This window comes from Desmodus rotundus, chromosome 1 (genome assembly GCF_022682495.2).
Source record: "Desmodus rotundus isolate HL8 chromosome 1, HLdesRot8A.1, whole genome shotgun sequence".
NCBI classification, from domain to species: Eukaryota; Metazoa; Chordata; class Mammalia; order Chiroptera; family Phyllostomidae; genus Desmodus; species Desmodus rotundus.
In genome coordinates this window covers 37,042,121-37,065,776 of record NC_071387.1, presented here as the reverse complement: position 1 = coordinate 37,065,776, position 23,656 = coordinate 37,042,121, and the positions used below count along the sequence as shown (strand labels likewise).

General features: G+C 43.7%; 1 protein-coding gene across 2 annotated transcripts in view; it reads right to left on the bottom strand.

The window, feature by feature from the left end:
- Nucleotides 1-813: 813 nt before the first annotated feature.
- Nucleotides 814-23,656, bottom strand: part of RASEF (RAS and EF-hand domain containing) — a 69,528-nt gene continuing 46,685 nt past the window's right edge. For both annotated transcript variants that reach the window (XM_024559927.4, XM_024559928.4), the window contains 8 exons: nt 21,179-21,413; nt 20,745-20,882; nt 20,486-20,630; nt 18,472-18,553; nt 17,139-17,253; nt 13,503-13,622; nt 11,021-11,097; nt 814-4,552 (listed from right to left, as the gene is read on the bottom strand). In XM_024559927.4, coding sequence (XP_024415695.2) covers nt 4,447-4,552; nt 11,021-11,097; nt 13,503-13,622; nt 17,139-17,253; nt 18,472-18,553; nt 20,486-20,630; nt 20,745-20,882; nt 21,179-21,413 — 1,018 coding nt within the window. In that variant the 3' untranslated portion in view covers nt 814-4,446. The remainder of the gene's footprint in view (nt 4,553-11,020; nt 11,098-13,502; nt 13,623-17,138; nt 17,254-18,471; nt 18,554-20,485; nt 20,631-20,744; nt 20,883-21,178; nt 21,414-23,656) is intronic.

Sequence of the window (23,656 nt, the reverse complement as noted above, 5' to 3'; positions counted from 1 at the left end):
AATAAGGGCCTGCCAAAGTACTAATTCACAGAATCTGAAATATGTTACCTTATTGCCAAAAGGAGTTGGCAGATATGATTAATAATCTTGAGATGGTAACATACAGGGGGTACAGAGGGACAAAGATGGGAGTCAGAAAAAGATATTAACCCCTGAGGCCATCAGGATGGCCAGAGAACATCCTGAAATTTTTCTACCGAAGCCTCGCTATTCCTGGCTGTCACACCCCAAACTAGTGGACCTGCTGCCACATTGGCCAAGATGACCTGCTCTGCCATAGTGCCCGCCACCACGTGTACACTCCTGTCTCCCACCAGCCACCTGTCCAAGCCACAAGACAAGAGCTTTAGAGGCCTGGTTTCGCCAATGTACCTCTTAGAATTAAAATCACTTCAGGGGGCCCTGGCTGGTGGCTCAGTGGATTGAGCACGGGACTTCGAAGCAGAGAGCTGCCAGTTCAATTCCCAGTCAGGGCACACACCTGGGTTGAGGGCCAGGTCCCCAGTAAGGGGCGCACAAGAGGCAACCGCACATTGATGTTTTCCTCTCTTCCCCTCTCTCCAAAAATAAAGAAAATATTTTAAAAAAGAAAATCACTTCAGGGGTGCCTGAAGCATAGTCGAAGGAAATATCCCAAAGGGCAAAGGAAGCCTGCTTTACTTAATGTACAATGCAGAAAATATTTGTAGTTCCTTGGACGTTAACATGGCTATAAAAATTATACTTTATAGTATAATTATTAATGGTTTGAAGAGAAATAAACAGTATAAATGAAATATGGCTGATACTGTGAAAATACAAACCATATAAATCAAAACCATAAAACAATTATTTAATACTCAGAGGCCTACTTCACATATACATATGAAATTTCTTCCACACATACACGATAAAACCCCCCAAAAAACAATCACTCTGAAACCAATCTCGGTACAAATATGAAAATAAATCTTTATCTTTAGCCTCAATTTTATCTTCAGCAAGAGGGCTATGTGACTTGAGTTTATGCAAATCACATTTTGTATTAAATAATCAAATGTCACATATGTCATACAAAGCAACAAGTGGGAAAAATAAATTAGGAGAATGCATGAGGCTAAAAGTTAACAGTAAAAAATGTCTCCTTATCCAACATTCTTTTCTATAATGAAATTAAAATATTATCCAATGTGTCAGGATACCATAAAAAGGAACATAGCATAATTGTGATTTTAAAAGCTCTCCAAGGCAAAATTCAGACAAGATGAGTTACTTGCATAGAACTATGCAAAGGTATCAAATTCATCTAAGTTAAAAACGTGAAATACAGTCTGGTGCCACACGTAAGAACAGACCAAAAATTCAACGGCGGTCCCATACAATTAGAATGGATCACAAGCAAAAAGTTTGTTCACAATGTTGAAAGAAAAGGCTGGACCGACTTAGATGTTGAATTTACTGCCCTGAGCGGTTTAAACAGATGGGGAGGCTGAGCATGGTGCCCACCCGCCCGTGCACACACATGCTCCTGTGCACTAACTCAGCTTCCCTCCTGTTTCCCTCTCTTCCCTCCCAGGGTGGCAGTCTAGACCTCCCAGCCTCTCTCTCCTCCTCTCTCCTCCCCCTCTCCCTTTTATTGTATCTCCTCTCCAGTCTTCTCTCTCCAGGCCTCTTTCCATCGCCACTTCCCCTTCTTCTCCCTTTGTCTTTCTTCCCTCTCCGCCTTCTTCCCTCCTTCCTCCTGATGTCTGTTCTTCAGCACCTCCCTCCACAGCCCTCCCCGACCGGGTCTCCCAACTCCTGCACACAGGCACACACACTTTATCTTGTATACTGTATTTCTACTGTACCTTTTCTGTTTAGATGCACGAATATTTACCACTGAGTTACAACTGCCTACAGCATTCAGCACAGTAGCACGCTGTACAGGTTTGTAGTCTCGAACAATAGGCTGTACCATGTGGCCTGAGTGTGAGGTGGGCTACACCCCCTAGGTGTGTGGAAGTGCACTCTACGATGTCTGCACAACGAAACTGCCTAACGAAGCACATCTCAGAACGTATCCTAGTCCTTCAGCAGGGCATGACTGTATTCTTGTTCTTAATGAAACTATGCTTTCAATTTGAGGACACCTTCATGAAACCAAATGTTGCTAATAATCACAATTTGCTAGCAATGCAGCTGAAAGAGCTGTAAGTAGCTTTTCTTTAAACAAGATTGCCACCCAGAGCTATAAGGGACTAATTTGGATTTTGTTGCCAAAATATTAGTCTGTGTTTGAGCAGTTAAAGATGACTGCTTTGTCCATCAAAGGTGCCTGCGTAATCGAAACCACGTGGATGTGCTGGCCCAGGTAATACTTTTGTATCAAAGGGATACTCACAGGTACAGATGGTAAAACACAGAGACACTTCAGGGGAAATGAAAGGCGACAATGTAACATGTACTCACACAGCTTTGTGTAACTCCACCAAACACCCAATCGTGAGTCCCATATGACATGCGTGTCAGGCCCCTTCAAACCTGGCTCCACAGATGCCCCGAGGCAGGGAGCAGAGGCAGAACTTACATCTCACTACATCCCCAGAATAACCACCACTCCCTCTGCTGCTCTGTGTGACAGTTCCCCACAAACAAGGCATTGTTTTTGGTCCACACATAATTTTTTTCTAGGACAGGAGTCCACGGTGGAGTTGCGATGGATCGATCCAACTCTGCAGGAAAAACAACTAGATGTCGTCGATAGAGAGGAAGCAGGTTTTCAGAGCTAAATGACGCCGTGGCTGCTCACAGTCAGTGTGTGTGACGCGCCTTGTCAGCTCCCATTAACGTAAAAATGAAGCTTGGGGAATTTAAGGTCTGATCATAAAAATCATAAACAGGAGAAGAATTGCTACAACGAACTGTTTTAATTCAATGAAAAGGAATGTGTTTAGCTTATATATAACAAGCCATTATTTCAGTTGTATTCAGCAAACCACTTGGGGCCTTGACCTATATGAACCGAGTAAGTTCAGAGCACTGGTTGGGAATAACCTAACTGGTTCAGGCCACAGAAAACCAAAAACCAAAAACCCAGCATTGCTGACCCACCCCAGGGTCAGATATTGACCCCTCTGGTTCTTAGAGACACTTCAGTGGGGAAGTGTGGGAGGTATGGCAGGTTCTAGAAGGAGAGCAAGACCTACCATGTCCTTGGTGAGGATGAGTCACTCGTCACATTAATCAAAGGACTCTGATTCCTTTCCTAACCACACCTCCTCTGTTAAAGAGATGATGTATCCAAAAACCATGCCTAATACTTCTTTCATTGTTCGTTACTTAAGGAAGCAAACGCTGGCAGGTAGGGAGTTGCATTATACTGGAGATTATGCTTTTAAACCCTGGGAAGGCTTAAAATAAGTATGCATACACATTCTCACTTGGCAAAAATGTTAAATAGTTCTAAAGACTAATGTATTTTTAATGAGATATAATTCACATATCGTAAAATTCACCCTTTTAAAGTACACAGTTCAGTGGCTTTTAGTGTACTCACAAAGTTGTGCAACCATTAACTCCACAGTGGAATCCCAGAGCATTCTCATCACCCCCAAAGGATGCCATATACCCACTGGCAGCCACTCACCCTCAGCTCCTCCCTTTCCCCAGTCCCTGGCAGCCACTCATAGGTGTATCTTTTTAAGTGAAGAATGATGACTTCCCTGGGCTTTGTCCTTTCAATAATAGTACGTGGCTTTATATGTTTTTATTAGAACTTTTAACATTGAATTTAACCCACAGACTTTGTAAGTATTCTGAGCTTATAAAATACCCTCTTTTATACAGAACTATTATGTTTTCACAAAAATAGATTTTTCTGTCTCCACCGAAGCCTGCAAATTACCATTTTTCTCAGTTAAATTCTGTTCTTGTTTCAGAAGTGAGAAAAGTCAATACTCCAACATTTTAAAAATACAAACAACCTGAATCCTTATTAATTGTGAGCTATCACACTGTCCTTCCCACTGCCAAAAAAAAGGTGCTACAAGATGTGAGCGAGGGCCAAGGCCAAGGCCAGCAAGGACGTGTCTGAGGCCACAAGCCTAGTTAACGGCAAAGCTAGGATGGTAACCCTTGTTTGCTGGTACTCTAGGAGTGACTATTCGTATCTGCTACCACGTGAATCTAATTATGTCTGAGTTTCTTTTTATGGCTTTGATCTGAGCATGTGATTTGTTAGCACTTAAACACATTTACACGTTATCTTTAAGTCTCTGGCAGGACAAGAAGAGTATATTTAGCTGGGGAGCCCAAACTGTTCATGGAAACGTGGCGAAGAAAAGCTGGGGTTCCACAGGGACCGAGAACAAAGTTCAGATTCCCACACCATAACTCTCCATGTGACAGTGTCTGCAGGCTGCACGAGCAAGTCCCACAGCTTCTGTGCTCCGGAAATGAAGACGTCGTAGGCCACGGGGTTCGGGCTTACCCCTTGCAACAAGTCTTCGTGTGGGCTGACTGTTTGAAACTGCTTCCAGTCAGGTTAGCGATGGATTTGCTGTCATCCTCCTCAGTTCTTTTCTTCACTTCCCTGGAGAGAGAGAGAGAGGCAGAGGCCGAGGTCAAGGTAGAGGGAGAGACAGAGAGGGGACTACCGAGGTACAAAACTATACCACAGTGGCTCTGCAAAAATAGACACTGCGCTGCTGGGCACTCGCTCTGCGCCATCCAGACGCTGGTCTAAACGCTTCATGTAGGCGTTGACTGACTGAATCCTCACAGGAACCGTATGAATTGGTGGTGCCCGTTTTACATTTTATATACAAGGGGATCCCTTAGGTCACACAGCTGGAGAAGTGGCGGAGCTGGGATTCAAACCCTGCACGCTGGCTCCAGCGCCTGCACTCTGAGCACCAGGCCACAGGTTTGCGCACACACACACACCTGCATGCATGCACAGGCCGGCATGCACAGGGACATACACACGTGTGCACACACGTGCAGGCCCCTCTTGCTCTCTCCTGTGGTTTCACATGCTTTACTGTCTGCCACACACACAACCTGCTTCTTAACAGCCTGCAACCTGGCCCACATCCCCAGCCGATACTTGCTTACAATAACAAAAGCAATGATGACTTTAAAACCACTCTTTAATTATACATGATCATGATGATAACAATGGATGGTTAAAATCCAATTTAAAAAACCTTCCTTTCGTGTCTTCCTAAATTTCTGTTAGAACCAACCCTTAGAGGAAAGACTGACAAAAGGTCTCCATGATCTTGAAGAAGCCCCTAGGGAAGGGGCCTCCCAAGTGCAGCCACTGGGGATGCTTGTAAGATGTGCAGATCCCTCGGTCCCGCCTTAGATAAGCAGAAGGACAATCTCCACGGGTGAGGTGAGTGTGACAGCTAGCCCCCAAGACATCCCCAAACAATTCTGCCCTTCCCTGTCAGTGCCTGGCACTCCCCCACTGCCCCTCTCCTGTGGTCAGGACGGCTCTGTGACTGCTCAGACCCATGGAATGCCAAGGAAGTGGTTTTTGGTGACTTCAAAGCCAGGTGGTAATAAGGCCTGGCCACTTCGAGCTGCCATTTAAGAAGGTTCCTCAATGGAGTGAGGCCTGCAGAGGGGCCCGGGGGGTGGGGGGGAGGAGAGGACACAGGAGGAGCACCCTGGTGGCAGACATCAGGCCTGAGACGGCCCAGTGGCCATCTGACTACAGGTGACACCCCAAAGGAGGGCAGTTAAGGAACCTTCCACCTGAGATCCCACCAACTCTGGTAATTTCCAAAAATAAAAGTGGTTGTGGTGTTAGGTGACTAAGTTTTGGGGTCGTTTATTACAGAGTGGTAGATACTGGGAATCAGTAATGCCCAGCAAAGCAACACTGTTCAACAGAAATATAATGTAATCCACATATGTAATTTTAAATTTTTAGTAGCCACACTAAAAAAATGTAAAAAGAAACAGATGAAATTAAGTTTATAATGTATTTTACTTAACTCAGTAGGACACAAATACTATCCATTCAGCATGTTATCTATAAAAATATTAATGAGGTACTTCATACTCTTCATACCATCTTCAAAACCCAGTATTTATTTAGTACACACAGCACATGTGAATTTGAACTGGCCACACTTCAGGTGACCAGTGGCTACCGAATTGGTCAGCACAGGTCTAGAAGGTGCCAACTTTTGAAAACCACTGCACTGTGAGAAGGAAAAAGAAGGGAAACTGATTCTTGCTGAAGGCCATCTAGTAAGTGCTGTGCCGTACATTTCCTTACTTAATACACGCCACACACAGGGACACGGCCTGACAGGTGAGCATTACTATCCTCGCTTCACAGATGAGGTAACGAAGACCCAGGGAAGGGGGAGGATCCGCAATTCGACCCCTACCACCCGGTTAAACTCATTTCAGACTTCTGACCTCCAGAGCTGTAAGATAATAAATGTTTGTTGCTTAAACCTCTAGGTTCTTGGGAATTTGTGACAGTGACCATGGAAAACTAATACAACTTCCAAATGTGGTCATTTGATAAAACGTCAAAGTTATGCCAAGCTCAGGGATCCTCAATTAGGGAGCCTTGAGAGACAGCCAGAGGTCTAAACAAATCGTTACCAGGTCCCAAGAGAGCTGCTTCACACGTGCACAGGGTTCCGCAGGCACACAAAGGGTGCTCCGCAGGGGGCTGGGTGTAGGGAAGGAAGGCCTCCTGGAGATGGAGCTTGCTGGAGACTCTGACAGCAGAGTGACCTCCTGACAGACTAGGAATTCACCTTCAGTTAACAAGGAAAGGACGTTCAGGTGCAAGAAACAGCATGCACAAAGGCCAAGAGGAATAAAAGAGCTTGGCCATGACAGGAAACAAAGTTTGCTGTGTCTACAGATTATCATTCATTTGGAAAGCAAAATAAGACATATAATCAGAAAGGTAGGTGAGGTTCTGACTGTGAGAAACTAAGCCACTCGCTAAGGAACTTGGACTCTACGCTGTTGGTAGGACAGCTATGTGGGGCTGCAAGTAAGAAAGTATTCACTGGACTTTCATCTATAAATGTTACCCTGACTGCAGGCTGGAGAATGAACTAATGTTGAAGAAATGCTAAGGTAGAACCTTAGATGCCTCCTGCACTAAACCCAGGTAAGAAATTCCAAGGCAGGAAATTTTCAGGCCCCAAGCAGACAGATAGGAAGGAAGGAAGGAAGGAAGGAAGGAAGGGGATAGATAGCCATATAGATAGAGAGATAGGTAGACAGATAGATAGACAGACATATAGATAGAATGGATATGAATGAATAAATGAATTAATAAATAAAAACATGGATGGTTTCAAGAAAGAGTACAGAGAGGTCAACAGGGCCCCAAAACCCACTACAGACAGATGAAAAAGGAAGAAAGAAAGGAGTCAAGATTGACTCCAGATTATTCTTTTTTAATTATAATTTTGGTAGTTTCCTGAGAATGAGCAATGATTTTAAAGAAAAATTAACACATTAGGACTTGGATAATTTGGGTCAGTCATGCATATGGAATTTCCAGTTGTTGGGTGGGAGTATGGTTATGGAATTTTAAAAAGAGGTGGAGGTTAAAAATACAGAAACCGGAAGTCACCATCTAGACATAGTTCTAGAAACCATGGGAATGGAAGGCATTAGGCAGAGAGACAGAGTAAAGAGGAAGAGGGTGAAGAATAGAATCCTAAAATCATTAACACTTAAATGACAAGCCAGTGATTCAGATTAGTCAGGAAAAGTCCCAATTGGGTCACAGTGAACAAGATTAAGCATTCAAATTCTCAATTTTTTAAAATCTGTACAATGGGTACAATAATCCTAGCATCCTCACAAGGCAACTCACATCTCTCCTTTCTGGGAGGTGCAATGGTCTCCATCACCTACAGAGCATATGGCTGCCTGGTCAGACATTTCCTTTTTTTCCCCCTCTAATGTTAAATTGTACAGCCTGTCTTTCTCCCTTGACACCTCTACTGAACCATGAATGGGGCCTTCACAGGCTGAGTGCTCGCAATAACACAGACACTATTGAGCCCGAAACAAACAGGAAGGGAGAAAAATAGGCGCCCACATTGTTCATCTGGACTTCAGTTTCTTTAACTCACCAGAAACAAAGGCATGTCTCACTTCCAGGAAATTAGAAAGATTATGATTCCCAACACCCAAAACAGGTTGCTGGCTGGGAAAATTAAATTACTTCACCCAAAACTACCAAACGCTTAACAACCACATTTTAAATGGCTCATCTTGGAAACACATTCACACCCAAAGGGCTCAGCAACTGCGCTGAACGGATACATCAGCCTGAGCTTCTTGTATGATTTTCAAATTTCAGGCCATTGGTCAATTAAATGCCTGTAGTATTTGAACAGATTGAAAAACGTTTAAAGCCTGCGGTCCTGTTAATGACAAATTCGCTTACCAAAGGACGATGGTCGTGCGGATGTCCCACCAGGGCTACAGGGAAATTGCAAAAATCGCATTTCTAAGAGAAACGTTTCCTGGGATTGAGAGGTTGTCTGAGAAAAGGCAGAGCAGTTCATGTTGCCAACTAAACATTTCCGGCCTCCCTTCGAAAACGAATCCTTCACACAGTGCTAACCCATAAACCCACCCAGCTCACATCCTATGCCGTGGCAAGGCATAAAAGGGACTGTGCTGGGGAACGTCTTATGACCTCTAAATCGAGAACTTCCATGTTTGGCACTCCAAATAATATTCTGAAGGGCGTAAAACTTTTTAAATGTTCATTTAAGCTGTGGAGTCTACACCATTTCTATTTAAGACGTAGTCACTTTGACAAGCAAATCTGAAGGCAGAGTAGAAAGCAAATTAAAGTCTTTACATACTTGCTTTCTGTATAATTTTCATATTTAACACTAATTACTGAACTAGAGACCTCAAACCAGGTTATCCTGCAGTAACAACACCACAATAAACTCCTGGATAAGGAATTCACAAGAAGTGCCCTTCTTACTGAGATGCCTGTGTGCACAGGCGCTTTAAGTAAACCCAACCCACTGTGGGAGCTACACTGTAAACACGGTTGCAGGAACAAATGGGGACAGACGGCGTACAGCCTCTCCCATCTTTATGATATAATAAAAAAAAAAACGATTCTGCACTCTGGGTGTGACCACAGCAATTTGGAGTCACTTAACTTTACTATGGCCCCACCAGACAAGGTGGCATTACACAGCAATTGCATCACTCGGTGGAGTATAGACTACTGTATATAGAATCATAGACTGTCAAAACGAGAAAGGGCCTGAGAGATCCCTCTCTTCAGCACCCTCCCTTAGTTTACAGATTAGAGATGCCCACAGGAAGACGGGGACTTGTTCAGGACCTCACAGCTAGCTATTCAGGGATAGATTTAAGGCTGGACAAGTTGAGCCTCTGACACCACGATCCTCTAACACGCTGGGCAGCAGCCAACAGCCACACAGAGAGCCCGCTCAGCAGCATCCCCTCCTGCTCAGACAGAGCAGCCGCTCGGCACCACACTGCTTGAGGCGAAGGCAGCACTGAGCGCCTAGCCAGCCCTGTGCCCAGCCACAATCTGAAGACCCTCCCTGAACGCCCATCTGCCTCAATGGGCACATCATCTCCTTCCAGGAATTCTCACCTACATTTTAATGAAACACAATGCAACCACCCCCCCCCCCCAAAAAAAGGAAAACACCTACCAGCTCAGCAATGATTCCATCTTTAGTTCATATCATTGATTATCCCCCCCTCCATTTACTAAATGTATCCTGTTTGACCAAAATGGCTGTGCACCCAAAGGTGCATGGGATCCATTATTTCACCGAATTTATGAAGGTTTTCTTTTAGCTCTTGACAAATGTAATATTAGCCCATGATTCTCCTACTAATCAGAAGCAAAAAACACATAATTCACTTGAATGTATACGCTTAAATGTTTGTTTGCCCTTTCTCTACCTGTTCTAGGTCATAATCAAAGTTAGCGCTGTTTTTGCTTTGAACAAAAATGATTTCCAGATTTCCAGTGTGGTGGGAGCAGGTGGCTCTCTCTCTTGGACTGATGTCAAAGGAGATAATGTTCAAAGACTCAGAGTTCAAGCTCAAGGTGTCTTCCAAACCCTGACACAAACTCATCCTAAGAAGGCGCGTAAGGTCCCGAGGCCTGTTTCCTGGTTCTCTCAGGGTCCCGTCCAAGCCTTCTATTAAGGGAATTCTATTCTAGGAAGCACCATAAACATCAAGTCATTAATAGAAAATCAGAATTTAAAACAATGCAACGTATTGTAACTGTCAATGTATACTAGCAGAACAGGCCAATTATCACACTATCGTTAAATTCTTGAAAACCTCACAAGTGATCAGGAAAAGCACTATATACCTAAAATTACATTTTTACTTTGTCAGCAATTAAAGAATCACCTTTTATTTGTGGCAGAAAACTAGGCAGAAGAAATAATTATAACAGATAATGCTGTTATTTCCTAAGAGTACTCTAAGGATTAAAACACACATTTATACCCAAGTTCCTCAAGAATGCAATCTTTTACTCTAATCCACATCATAAAATGTTATTTATTATTAACACCACTGCCTTAGCTGAATAATTACCTGTGTAATAAATTTAACCAAGTGCTTCCAACTGGCACAACACACAATTTGCTTTACTGAGCCTTTCTTTCCTTTAACTGGAAAATGTCATAATAGTTACATGCATAATAGTCTCTTGTGTTTAAAGTCTGGTTCCTGGAAACGATTCATATGAGTCAACTGTTAGCTTTGTGGTGACATTCTGCAGAAATGTCAATGATACTTCAGATGCACCCACTTTGTTTGGCAGTAAAGGTATTTTGCCAGTGTGCCCAGGGAACATACAGCATCCATTACCAGTTTTTATAAAATCTGTGTTTGTTTCCCTAAGCACTGCTGAAAGGCGAGGCAGTGCTCGCCAACGCGCAGTCAAGTGATGGTGAAGTCTGACATGTGAGCCACCTAAATGGAAATTCGATCCTACACCCGGTTTTCACAGTAAGAGACAACACTGTACCGCGCGAGGTGGAGAACAGCTTCCACGACATTCGAACCATCTTTGGCACTTGTTTCACAGAATAAAGCCCCGTAGGTCTGTGGAAAAGAAATGTACACTATTAAACAAAGACTTTGTTTAAGTTTCCTAAAATTTTGGCTTATAAATCAGTAAATGAAATAAAAATATTTTCCTATTGAGTATGCTAAGAGTGACTGGCAGCTAAGAAATTGGATTCAGAGTTTCAATAATTAAACAGCCTCTTTATTCCAGTCACTGTTCCTAGTCAGGGTAGTTTGTAGTTTGCATTAAAAAAAACCCCTACAGTACAAAATTTCAAGCTTTAAGGTGCTTATTTCCTACAGTCACATACATGCTACACAACATTTGCTATCAAATCATTTGAGAGAAATAGAAATGATAGCTTAAGATAACCACTCAGGAATTTAAAGTCCATCAAAAGTACGTCTCCTTTTGGCCAGCAGTTAACACAGGATCATCTCCTATCACGATTCAGCAGCCTGCATGCTGGTAAAACCAATGGACATTTTCTAGTCCTCTATCGGTCCAGCTTCCAGTGGTTATGTGTATGACCATTGAGCATACCACTCTCCTACTTCAAACCTTTCAATGCTTCCCGTTCTCCTTCACGTAATGTTCAAATGCTTTACAATCCCCGACGAGACCTAGCCTCTATGTGGTCCCAGCCAACCTCCCAGCTTTACCTGCCACCCTGATCTCACTCACGATGTTCCCTCTATTTCCGCAATGCCCCAAAGTCTCTCTCATCTCAGGATCTTTGCACCTGGGGCCACCATTAGCTAGGTTGTCCTCTACCCCGATCGACCCTCTTCTCCAGACTGACTCCTACCTACCTTTAGGATCTTAGGTAATCCTCCCTTGAGGTGAAGATTGTTTTTTAACCCTGAAAAGTCCCTATTAGGTCTCCCTATTATAAACCTCAGAGCCGACTGTATTTTTCCTGCACAGCACTTGCCACAGTTGTAACTGATGAAGTTATTGTGTGTGTTAGTACCAAGGTGCACACGATTTCCCTTGGGAAAAAAGAAGGGTGTGTGCTGTGGCCTGCGTAGGGGTCTCACAGTCCTGGGTGGGATAAGGGGAAGATGTGATGGCTGCTCTGCAGCAGGGAGAGAGAGGAACCAAATAGTGTGGAAAACTCTTCTGTGGGACTCTACTGTGGGATCTTTTCCCACAAGCCCCCGAATCCACAGACACATCTATAAAAACTCACAACATGAACGGGTTTCTAGTAGAAATGGGCAGAGCTGCTGCTGAGTTCTGTAGCCGTGATGTTATGGGGTGAAACAGAGAATGCCTCCGAGGGTCCAGGAGGGTGTAAGCGATGAGGGGCATAAGGAAGCAAAGCTTGGAATCTGAGAAACCGTGGGGAGGGAATAAACCGGCACGCAGACAGGAACTGTGAGGTCTCTAAAGCGGCATGTGGGACCGAGTCTGACAAGTGATCACATGCATGGAACGTCCGTCTCCCCCAGGCAGTAAACTTGGGAGGGCAAGGACTGCGTGTTTTGTTCTCCATCTAGTCTTTGCTCAGCACACAGTGAAGTGCTTGTCACATGGTGCAGACAATTAAACATGTGTTGAATGAATCTCTTCTGTGTCACTGCCTCATTTTGATGTTTATCACATTTGGTTCACAGTTCTAAAATTTAAAACAAGAAGGATCCCCCAACTCAGAAAAGTGAAGTTCCAACTTCTTTTTAACGTGCATGTGGACATGCTGCAGAGAAGTCCTTTCACGGTGCTGAAGACAGACAACATTGAGAGCAATGTCACATCAGACTGTTCCGGAATGAACTTCCCATGTGACCCAAGGTACATCTGATTCTGTGTGGGGTGGGACGAGCTAGAGAAGGGCCAGGGAGCATTCTGGCACAGTGATAACAACAGGAGGGTGAACGTGGCCCACAGGCACCATTTGGACGGGAGTGAGCTACATCCTCTACACAGATGCAAGCCAAAAATAAGTACAGACCATCTATTCCCACTAAACACACATCTTACAGGAAAAAAGAAGCTTCCCTATTCTTTTTCAGCCAGGTGACACATTGCACCATCTTCTGCCCCTAGGCGTCGTAACCCCCTGGACTCAAACCCATCTTTTCAAAATAAGACACCCATTCTTTTCCTTTACCTGGATTCCAGGGCCAGAGAAGGATTCCAGGGCCAGAGAAGGATTCCAGGAACGGGTGAGAGTGAGGAGGAAGGTATGATAATTCTGGACCTCCTCTTTGTCAACAATAGTCAATGGGAGGAAAGGATCGAGTGACCGATTTACCTCAATAAGGGATTTAACCCTTAGTGCAATTACTGATATTCATCAGTGGCGGACGCTGGGAGTCCTGCCTGTACAAGGATGGAATCCCCATCAAGCAGGGTGCAGGTTCGTCAAACAACCTCTTAAGCCAAAGTAGACAAAGGCGAAGGACGTCTCCCAGTCTGGACACACTCTCGCTCTTACCATGGCCAGTTTCTCTCCAAAGTATCCCGGGACACATTTCTGTCCCTCTGCGGCAGCAGTGTCACGAAGATCAGCTTTGTTTCCCACCAACATAATCGGAATGTTCTCGGTGGTTGCATCCTATCACAAGGCAAAGAAAGAAAGTGTGCACACGTCACACACTGGACAAGTTACCATGACGACGATAGCGGCTACTACGTCCAAATGCCCTGGTGTGCCACATGACGTATGGATGTGACCCTTAAACCTCAAAATCGCTAAAGAGCCAAATGTTTCCCCACTGCCAGGTGAGAACACTGAAATTCAAAGATTTCAAATAGGAAGTAGTAAACGCCAGGGTCTGAATTGACTGCATCCCCCTTCCCTCTACACATACAAACCAATATGAATTTGAGGAGCATGACCTCAGAATTACTTTTAACTGCCGTGCCCACATCGTCTTCTACAACTTTCACTTTGAACAGTAGTGATTACAAGTCAACTTCATTATCCCAGATCCAAAACACACAGGTCCCTCAGCTATAATGGGACCAAAATGGAGTTTGAAAGTGCCACACTTGCTGCTCTCTGGTCTACAAGAGCAAAGCAAGAAGGCCCTAAAAGTCAACACTCTTCTTATGAGGCATCAATTACCACTCTATTCAAAGTGATAGCTTCTCAGGATAATGCTTCCAAAACAGCAAATGCAAACCGTCCCACTGTCCCACACTCCCAGTGGAGCAGGGCTGAAATAAAGATGTGAAAGGCAGATCTGAGTTTGAGACCCCACCTCTACCACCTCTGGCCGCTCACTGGCTGTGTAAAATCAGGAAAGTCTTTTCCTGTTTTTGCCTCCATATCCCTGTATGTAAAATGAAGCAGTTGGTAAAAGGCTCATCCCACCTCAGTGGGCTAGTAAGAGAATATAACTGGCCTAGCCAGAACAATGGGCCCCTGGGTCCCGAACGAGAGAAACAGCAGCCCTGGCTACGGCATGAGGAAGTCACTCTTTGCAGTGCCTGAAAGACACCCAGGTGCCCGTTCAGTCTGGTGTCACACCCGAGACAGCATCAAGAAATATGCCTTAGAAGTTATGAACTTATATTTGACTCCCCTCTCTTCAGGCTACTCTCCTCTAACTGAAGGCAGCAGCATGTGCTCAGAGCAGAGAGGGCGTAAAAGGCCCTCTCCAAACCTACCCCACCCACCCCTTAATGTGTTAATTAATTGTGTTCTTTGGCATTCAGCTCAGGATCCAAGGGACCTCATTTGGAAGCCATTAACCAAATATGCACTTAAGCAAGCAAAGAATCCCAACATCAGAATGACTTCCCAAAGTCACACAGGTAAATACCTCCATCAAGTCTTGACTCAAATATCACCTTCTCACGAGGCCACCCTGACCACCCCGATGACAGCTGCAGCCCGCTGCCTCACCCTCGGGCCTCCCTCCTGCCTTCTTTGTTCCTGCAACATTTATCACTCTCCACTGTTCTGTTTATTTCGTTTATCTATGTTTGCTTCTTGTTCTAACTCCCTCACTGAAGTACAAGCTCCACAAGGACAGGGTTCCTTGCTTTATTAACAGATCCATCTCAAGCACCCGAACAGTACCTGCACAGGGGAGGTACCCAATGTTTCTAAATGTGTAAAAGTCCGGATGAGATCTCACGTCTCAAGCATCTCCCTTCAACTTTTACCCAGATACTCAGTAAATAAACTATTCAATAAAACTATCATTTTATTTTACCCATGATTTTATGACAAGATTTTGTAACCTAGTGGTTTTTGATCACAGTGCATTAATTATTCACCCGGAGGGCCCATTCACCACTGACACTCTACTTCTCAATCCTCTGGCCTATCCTGACGATAACACACTTAGTTTCTACCCATACTTGCAGTGGCCATACACTGTCCCCACTGAACTTCCTCAAATTGGAAGGGGTAAGCCATGGCAAAGGTTCATCGCACCCATTACTTTTCTGATACGAAAGTTAAATGCCAAGCGGTCTCTGATTTTTTCTCTATACCAAATCCAGTAATTCACCTTGAATGCAGTTTTCTGACTCCTCAGACCCTGTGAAAGGTTCTAGCAAGCTGAAAAGGTCTCTCGGCCTGTGCAGGTCGCTCAGCAAACTACGATCGTGGGCCCGGCACACGCTACAGCGGGTCACTGAGTGCTCCTCCAACCCTGCAGCGGCCTTGCCTTTTAGGCTTCTCTTTCTCGAGCATAACCCAAACACTTACAGTGAAAACTACTTCCACCAGTTCCTACAATGAAGTTTTGCTGTACCTTTAACTACCCATGTGGGTCAGTTAGCTGGGACTATCCATTACTCGCTGGGCTCACTGCTCTGTCCCAGGGAGCACGTTGCCCGGCAGCAGATGCCGCTCCTCCACGTGAGGACCATGCCTCAGAATTCCTTTCCTGACCTCAAAGCTTCTTCCCATAAGCTGCCGCTTGCTCCGATGCTTTATCAAGGGAGCAGCCACACTGAACCAGGGGGTCCGATTCTAGCCCCCGCTCCAACCCTGACATCTAAATAACTATACACCAGTGTACTTTCCGTGCCTCAGGGTTCCCATAATAAATGAAGTTAACACTGTTTCTCTTCCTTTCTCAGATAGTTTACAGAGATGAATATAATGTGGAAAGTTTTATGAAAAAGTATTATGTAAATGCCAACACACTTTCTCTGTATTTATAATTTTAAGTCATGATATTTCTGTAGGACAAAATGCACATTTATTTATCACTGTGTAAGTTTTACTGCCAATTACAATGTCACTTCTCACATGACTTCTTCAGTTAGGTTGTAAAAAGTTCTCTGTTCAGCTACCCCTGTACTTAATGCCTGTTAAAAATTATAGACAATACACTTGAAAAATTGTATTGGTCTAGTGTTTCAGGGGATTTTTCCCCTCTAGAGAGGATGCTGAACCATAGCTTGAACTACAGTTTCATGCTGATTAATAAGTGCTGGCAGCACGCTAACTGTGGTCAAATCATTTCCCACTTTTGAACATGATTTACGATGAAACCAAAGGACATGAAAGCTCCTCAGATGAAAGACGCTGTCTCTTTTGATCAAAAGAAAGCACAGATAGTTATCACACACGTTTAAAACACCAATTAGCTCTCCAGCGGTGCCCTCAGATTTATAAAGAGCCAAGTAGCTCCCAGAACGAGGTCGAGCACACACTTTCACGGCATCTGGGCCTCCCACGTGCTCACACCAGGTGGCGTTTCCCCTGCACTTCCAGGGCAGGAGGAAGCCCCTGTTCACACGCAGCCATGCCATCCACCCAGCCACCCCGGCCTCATGCGTGAGCGCGGCTGCTTCTCAGGTTACCTGCACTTCCCCCTGCTTCCAGGAGGGTTCTGATTTTATCTGTAAGAAAACCCAGAAGTTTTACTCCCACAAGCTCCCTGTAGTCATGTCCTTGACCTTGTGGGAACTTGCCCAGCTACTGAGAAGGACCAGAACTGCCGAGTGCCACTGGGAACTCCTCCTCTGATGTCCAGCTCTTTGTGACACCATAGGTCAGTGGGTTCTCATCACGTTCCCTTCGATGAGGAAGAGAACATGCATTTTTCAAGACGGCCTAGAGCTTCCCCAGGTAACGTCCTGTTTCTCTGTTTTGATTTCTTACCTCTATCATATCTACCCATTCTCGTACATTAAGGAAGCTTTTCTCACATGTAACATCATACAGCAGCAAAACACCATCTGCTCTTCTGAAGTAGGACTTGGCAATACTTCTGAATCTGGAAAAGAGAAATGAACTTAAGTCAGGTTCTAATCACTCCGTTTGGTGCTGCTTCATTCATCTCTTTTATGCTCACCTTTCTCTCATCTTCTCAAATAAGCCCCTATTGAGAAAAATCTGTCGGCCAGACATCACTGTGAAACAGCCATCTCTGAGGCCTAAAACGACCCAGTGAAACATAAAGGGATGCGAACCTGGGCCACCGATTTTAAAATACCAATCATCTCCTCCACCAAACGACCCCAAGAATGTCTACAAACCCCACAACATAACCAGGACAAAGCTGACAGTGTAATTTCTGAAAATTCCAGCCTTGGCAAAAACCTACCAAAACCCGTAAGTGGGATACAGAGAAGGGTGGAAGGAGATGCACGTCAGGGAAAAATGATCTTCTGGGTGTGAGAGGGACTAACAATGTGGGGCACGACAATGCCCCCGAAGCTTCACATCCGCGGGCTGAGGGATTCACCAGGGGAAGAGCACACTGTAAAACGTATGTCTTAATCTAAACCAAGTGCAATGTTTTATATTGTCTTACAGAGGGCCATGTCAGCCACAAGTATGTTTTAAATGTTGAAACTCTCAGTTTGCCAGCGAATATGCACTCCATGTGGGCAGGTAGCTGTGTCCTATTGAAAAGATTCACAGACGAATCTTAGCGGCCTCACTGGTGCCTGGTACAGAGGCAGGCAGTCACCCCACACTTACTTGTTGAACAATTAGATGAATTCTGCTCCCAACGAGTTAGACAACACTAAAACCTGTGCTCAGTGCCTCCGGTCATCGACAATAAATGTGAGACTAGGCACTGTCACCAAATGGGAGTCTGCTACTTAGTTTGTGCCTCTGCATTTGAACTAAGGGGAGCTGACAGGTTCTGTTCTCCATCTTTTATTGTGCGCCCCAATTAGTGGCTCCTCACACTGTCACTGCATTCAGAGGTGTGGCCTCTGAATTCTTGTTAGGAGAGGGCACGCTCTTTTTCCCGAATGAACATGAGCTCAGTGGAAGTTCAAGATCCTTTCCTCACACAACTGACAGATAAGTGAAGCAGGTAGGAAGTGGAAGAAAGTGAGCATTCCTGAAATTCTAACACACCATGTAACTACACGGCATATTACAATTATGTAATTATAAGCATAAAACACAACAAGTGTGCTACAAAGCTTGTCCGTGCCAGCGAAGCAGAGCCCGAAGCTTTACGGAAAGCACTTGCCTCTCCTGACCAGCCGTATCCCAGAGCTGCAGCACTGTCCGCTCTCCATCGACAAAGAGTGTTTTCATCTGAAAGTCAACTCCTGAAAAGGAATACGGGAGAACATGGAGAATGTGGTGTAAATAACTCCACCGGCTTTTACTTTCAAGCCAGTACGCCAAAGAGCCCAGTGTGGTAGAGAAAAATGAACATGGCCTTCACACAGAGTGACCTTCACGTACTAATTATAAGCCAGAACACACAAGTGTACGCAGATGCACCATCTGCAGGTTGGCTGACTTGGGGGAGGTTTTAGTCTATGGACAAAGGGAAAATCTATGTTCTATTTGCCCACATAACCAGATGAACTCAGTCATATCTGTCTGTGTGCACATGTACATAAATATGTATATATGTTCATGTGTACATATGCTTGTATATGTGTGCACATGTATATGTGTATATGATATGTATATGTGTCATGCACTCTAGCAAGTGAACCAGATAGTGTAACCTTTTTATGAATCAAATTGAAGTGAAATAGCTTTGTTATCTCAAACAGTCTAAAAAAGAACCATAAATTTACAAAGATGCCCATAGCGAAGAGTGTAATCAATCTTTTTTAAAACATTTCTGGTTATCCAAATAAGAACAATTTAGATAAAGAAAAAATAATTATTAATAATTTGCATATCCTCAACTGTTTTTACTGATTATTATGCAAATTTGGGAAATCAGGACGCTACTTCTTTCCTTGTTCTGAAAGGTAGTACTGTTATTCCACGGAAAGGAGGGAGGGAGCACACTAGGTCTGTCCAGAAGGTATCCAGCCATGTACTATGAAAAATAGAGACATTTATTGAAGAAGATACAAGAGTCAAGAAACATTGTATACAGGACAATGGCACCTCGGTCCCCTTCAAAGTAGGCTCCTTGGGACCTCACACAGTTCTCCCAATCACCATCAGCTGCCCAGTCATATTTTCCTGAATCTCATCAATGGTCTAAAATCTCTTCCCTTTCAAAGGTGATTTTAGTTTTGGGAAAAGCAAGAAGTCTCAGGGAGCAAAATCTGGGCTGTAGAGGGGCTGAGTCACCTGGGTGATTTGATGTTTTGCCAAAAAACTCTGCAGGAGATGTGATGCAGGAGCAGGTGTGTTGTTGTGATAAATCTGCCAATCACCAGTTGCCCATAGCTACAGCCTTCTGAATAATCTGAATAGTTTCCACAGAGGCATGTTCAAGCTTAATGCAAAATTTGATGTAGATTTGTTGCTCTACTCACTCAGTCATTTTGAATGCGATAGGTATGCAGTACACATGCTCACTCAATGGTGTCTACCGCCCCCACTGACTAGTGAAGTCATTGTTCACACATGTGCATTCCAGTCCACTCTCCTTGGCTACCAGGTTACACTGATGTCATGCAAACCGTTCTCTTTATATTAACTATGGCTGGACTTTTCCCAGACGTATCTCATACATCTAGCTATGATTTTGACCACAGGGACAAACTACCCGTCAATAATGTCATTTTACTAACATCAAATGACATCTCAGGAGAAAAGCTTTCCCTGGTCACCTTGTGTAAAAGTGCACCTCTTTCTAAACCTCATACTTTTTGTATTTGTTTTACATCTATTTCCTTCCTTTGGGACATACGTTCCTTGCAGGTTGGGATGTAGTCAACTCCATCCAATGTGTATCCTTAGCGCCTACAGCAGCATCTGGCTCAGAGTAGGACACAGGAAATGTTCACTGACTAAATGAATGTCCTCACAGGCTCTAACCTTAGAGCCTGAGTTCGCCTGACTGGCTAAGTGGATACCTCTGTCCTTTGTCAGTCTTCCTTTCCTAACGTTGGGCCTTAGCCAAAGAAGAAGAGGACCACTCAACAGACAAGGAAACACACACACCTCTATATACATATGTAGAGAGAGACTGATCTGTGTATCTGTGTATATAATCCCCAAAGAAAATAAAATCGGGGTAAAGAAGATCATTTCCCCATTAACATCTGAAAAAGGAACCATACCAAGGGTGGCGCTTGTATTTCCTCGAAATTCATTCTTGCAAAGTCTCATGAGGAAACTAGACTTCCCCACGGCGGCGTCCCCAGCAAGCACAATCTTGTAAGCCTTCTGTGAGCTGGAAGGCCTGTTATCTTCCGCCATGTCTGTCTGGGGGGAAAGCCACAGTGGGTGACAAAGGGAGTGCCCGTTCTCTTCCTACTAGTTACAGGATACAGAAAATTAACTGTGTTTATGAATAAGAGTGTCCCAGAAACTACCTACCTGGGGAGAGAGTGCCAAGATGGGCTTTCTTGAAAAACCAGCAAGGCTGCCTTCACTATCAGACCCCTGGGGCTTCCAGTCTAAGACGGAAGCCACACCTTCTGAACCATACGTCTCTTCATCCTTTATATCAGGAACCTGTTTAAAAAAAAAAAAGTCAGCTGTTAAAAAAACAAAGTCATTACACATCTACATCACAGATTAAAGAGAAGAAAAATACACAATGAATCTATAGTCAATGCTGTTATGAAGTAAAGTGGCCCCAAACAGCAATCTATGACAATTTCTCTTTATTTTGGTGGGGGGAAAAACATTCTGCCTATGTTTCATATTTATAACCTTGAAAATGGATTCCCATGACTGATCAAAGGCAAACAGAGTGACAGATCTCTAAAAAGATGAGGCCTAGGAGAGCAGTGATTTCTGGGGCTTACGTCTGTGTCTGAAGCATCCCCCGCAAAGCTCTCCCGTGTGCCATGCGACCTCTGAAATGCCCTCTGGTGTCTGTACTCCACCTCCGAGTCGTACTCATTGGAATCTCTCAGGGTGGACAAGCCGCTGTCGAAGCAGCTCTCGGGCAGGCTGTCAACTTCACAGTTCATCCTCTGCATAGGGTCACAGAGGGCCAACGAGTCACAGTCCTCATCCACATAGGAAGAGCGGGACGACCTGGGGGAAAGGAGAGGACTGCTTCACCTGAGGGCTTGCCGTGCGCAAGACCACAGGGTAAGAGGGGGACAGAATGGATTCCTGAAGACTGACATTTCCACTTTTGCCAAGAGCCACAGTGTAATCCATGATTAAGCGTCGGGGGAAATAAAATGTTCAAAGTCGTATTAGTTCCTTCTCTGCAACAATCAATTAAGATAAAGACACTCTAACATTTACTAAATGAAGCTATTTTTAAAAAATAGCTTCTTGATACCAAAGTTCCTGACACAAAAGTTCCCAGAATCTAAATGCAATCTAAAGTTGCATTTAAAAAAAATAAAATACAGACCACGTGAACCTTTTCACTCACATGTGGTCAGACCACATTCTGAACAGTGTGTCCATTTCTGGATAACATCTCCCCTTAAAAGAGACGCTGCAGACTTGGATGGGAAAGGCTACCATGACGACATGCACCTCAAAACCCTGCATGAAGTCTCTCAGACAGAGAGACTTCATCCCAAATCTCCATCTGTCTGGCTGGGGGGGGGGGGGGGGGGCGGTGGTGCGCACAAGTGTGTACACATCCTTTTACTATTTAACCACTTGTGAAAGTCTCCTGAAACTGATTTTAGGTTAACCTACAAGGAACCTAAAACAACCATTCTCATTATAATATAGTACAAACTACTTCAGCTCATGTCTTTATTGGTTAGAACTTTATTTTTTTAACCTATTTGTATCTTTGGTAAGGAATGAAAGAGAAGTAAAATCCTGAACCGAGAAATCACCTACATGAATATCTAAACTCTAAATTAAAAATATAGGTACAGATCAGACTTTTCCAAACTCAACTTACATACATACTATTTTAGGAGTAAACTATTCTTACCCAACTGAAGAATATTTTTATTATAATTAAATATGTGAAAGTACAGCACAAGCTATGTTTTATCAGAGTTCTTAGAAAAACACAAAGCTAAAAGCTAAAACAAACATGCAAGTTAAAATCCAGTAACAAAATTAAATTTATAATATGCTTTTAAGTTTTTATAGCATCAAAAAGAAAATAAAACGTTAACTTCTCATATCATACTAATGACCGGCCCAAAAGGAACGTCAGTCAGACCACCTGTCCCTCCAGTTACTGCCCGAGGTGATGAGCACACGTGTGACCTGCTGCTGTCACTCTGAGCCACTGCGGTGTGATGACTTTGTCCCTGAGAATCTACTGACGAGGGGCTCTTAGTCCAGTATTTATGAGCCTTATTCACAGTGTCTACTGTTTTCAAAAATATCATGATAAGATTTCTGGAATCATTTTCAGTTATGTATCTTATCTCCCATGTGCTTAAAAAGTGACCTTAGATATCAGTCCAGAAAAATGGAATCACCCCTACACATTCGTCATAAAAGTGGCCTCTATCTCCCAATAAGAGAAGAGCCAGCCTATTACAAACCAGTAAACCATTGTAAGTTTGTATTCACAAATGAGTGGACAATAAAGACATGTGATCTGTGGATAGAATTTTCTTAAAAGTGATCACCATTTGCCTTGGTTACAGACCTTTCTGAAAGGGGACCGGCCCATTTTGTTATCACCAGAATTTCAATTCATTATTTTTATGCCAAAGGTTCTCGGATGAAAAGAGAATGAACATGAATTGGGAAGTTACATCAGGAATGGAGAGATGGAAACCTGTAGCTTGTGCGTTCACTTCTACTTTCAGGCTCTGACATGCTCCAAAAGTAACCCTCTAAGTAGCAACACTGGATATATGTGTCACACATATAATCTTTCAGTTTTTATTGATAGATCTCAAGTTACAGTAGCTCCAATATTTCACTACATTTAATTAAAAATAGAGCTAAATTTTCACTTGCGGTAAGACTCTGTGACTTAATACAGTCGCTTGTAAACACTTACTGGCCCTACTGCTACTTGTTTTGAACATTTCCTTTCCCTCGAACACAGCTGACGTAATATTATGCGGAGCTATTAAACATTTGCCAGAGTTTCAACATCATACACCACATATATCATAACACCGACTGGTTTCCCTGAAACTCCACTTACTGACTCTACTTCTGTGAAACCAGACACGACCAGGGACGAGGTAAAGGTGAACATACACACAACAGAAATAAATAAACAAACAAAAACAAAACAAAAGGTGAACATACATGAAACCACATCATGATAACATCTTAAAGAAATCACTTTGGCCTTCCTGCAACATGTTTACTTTTTACCTATTTCA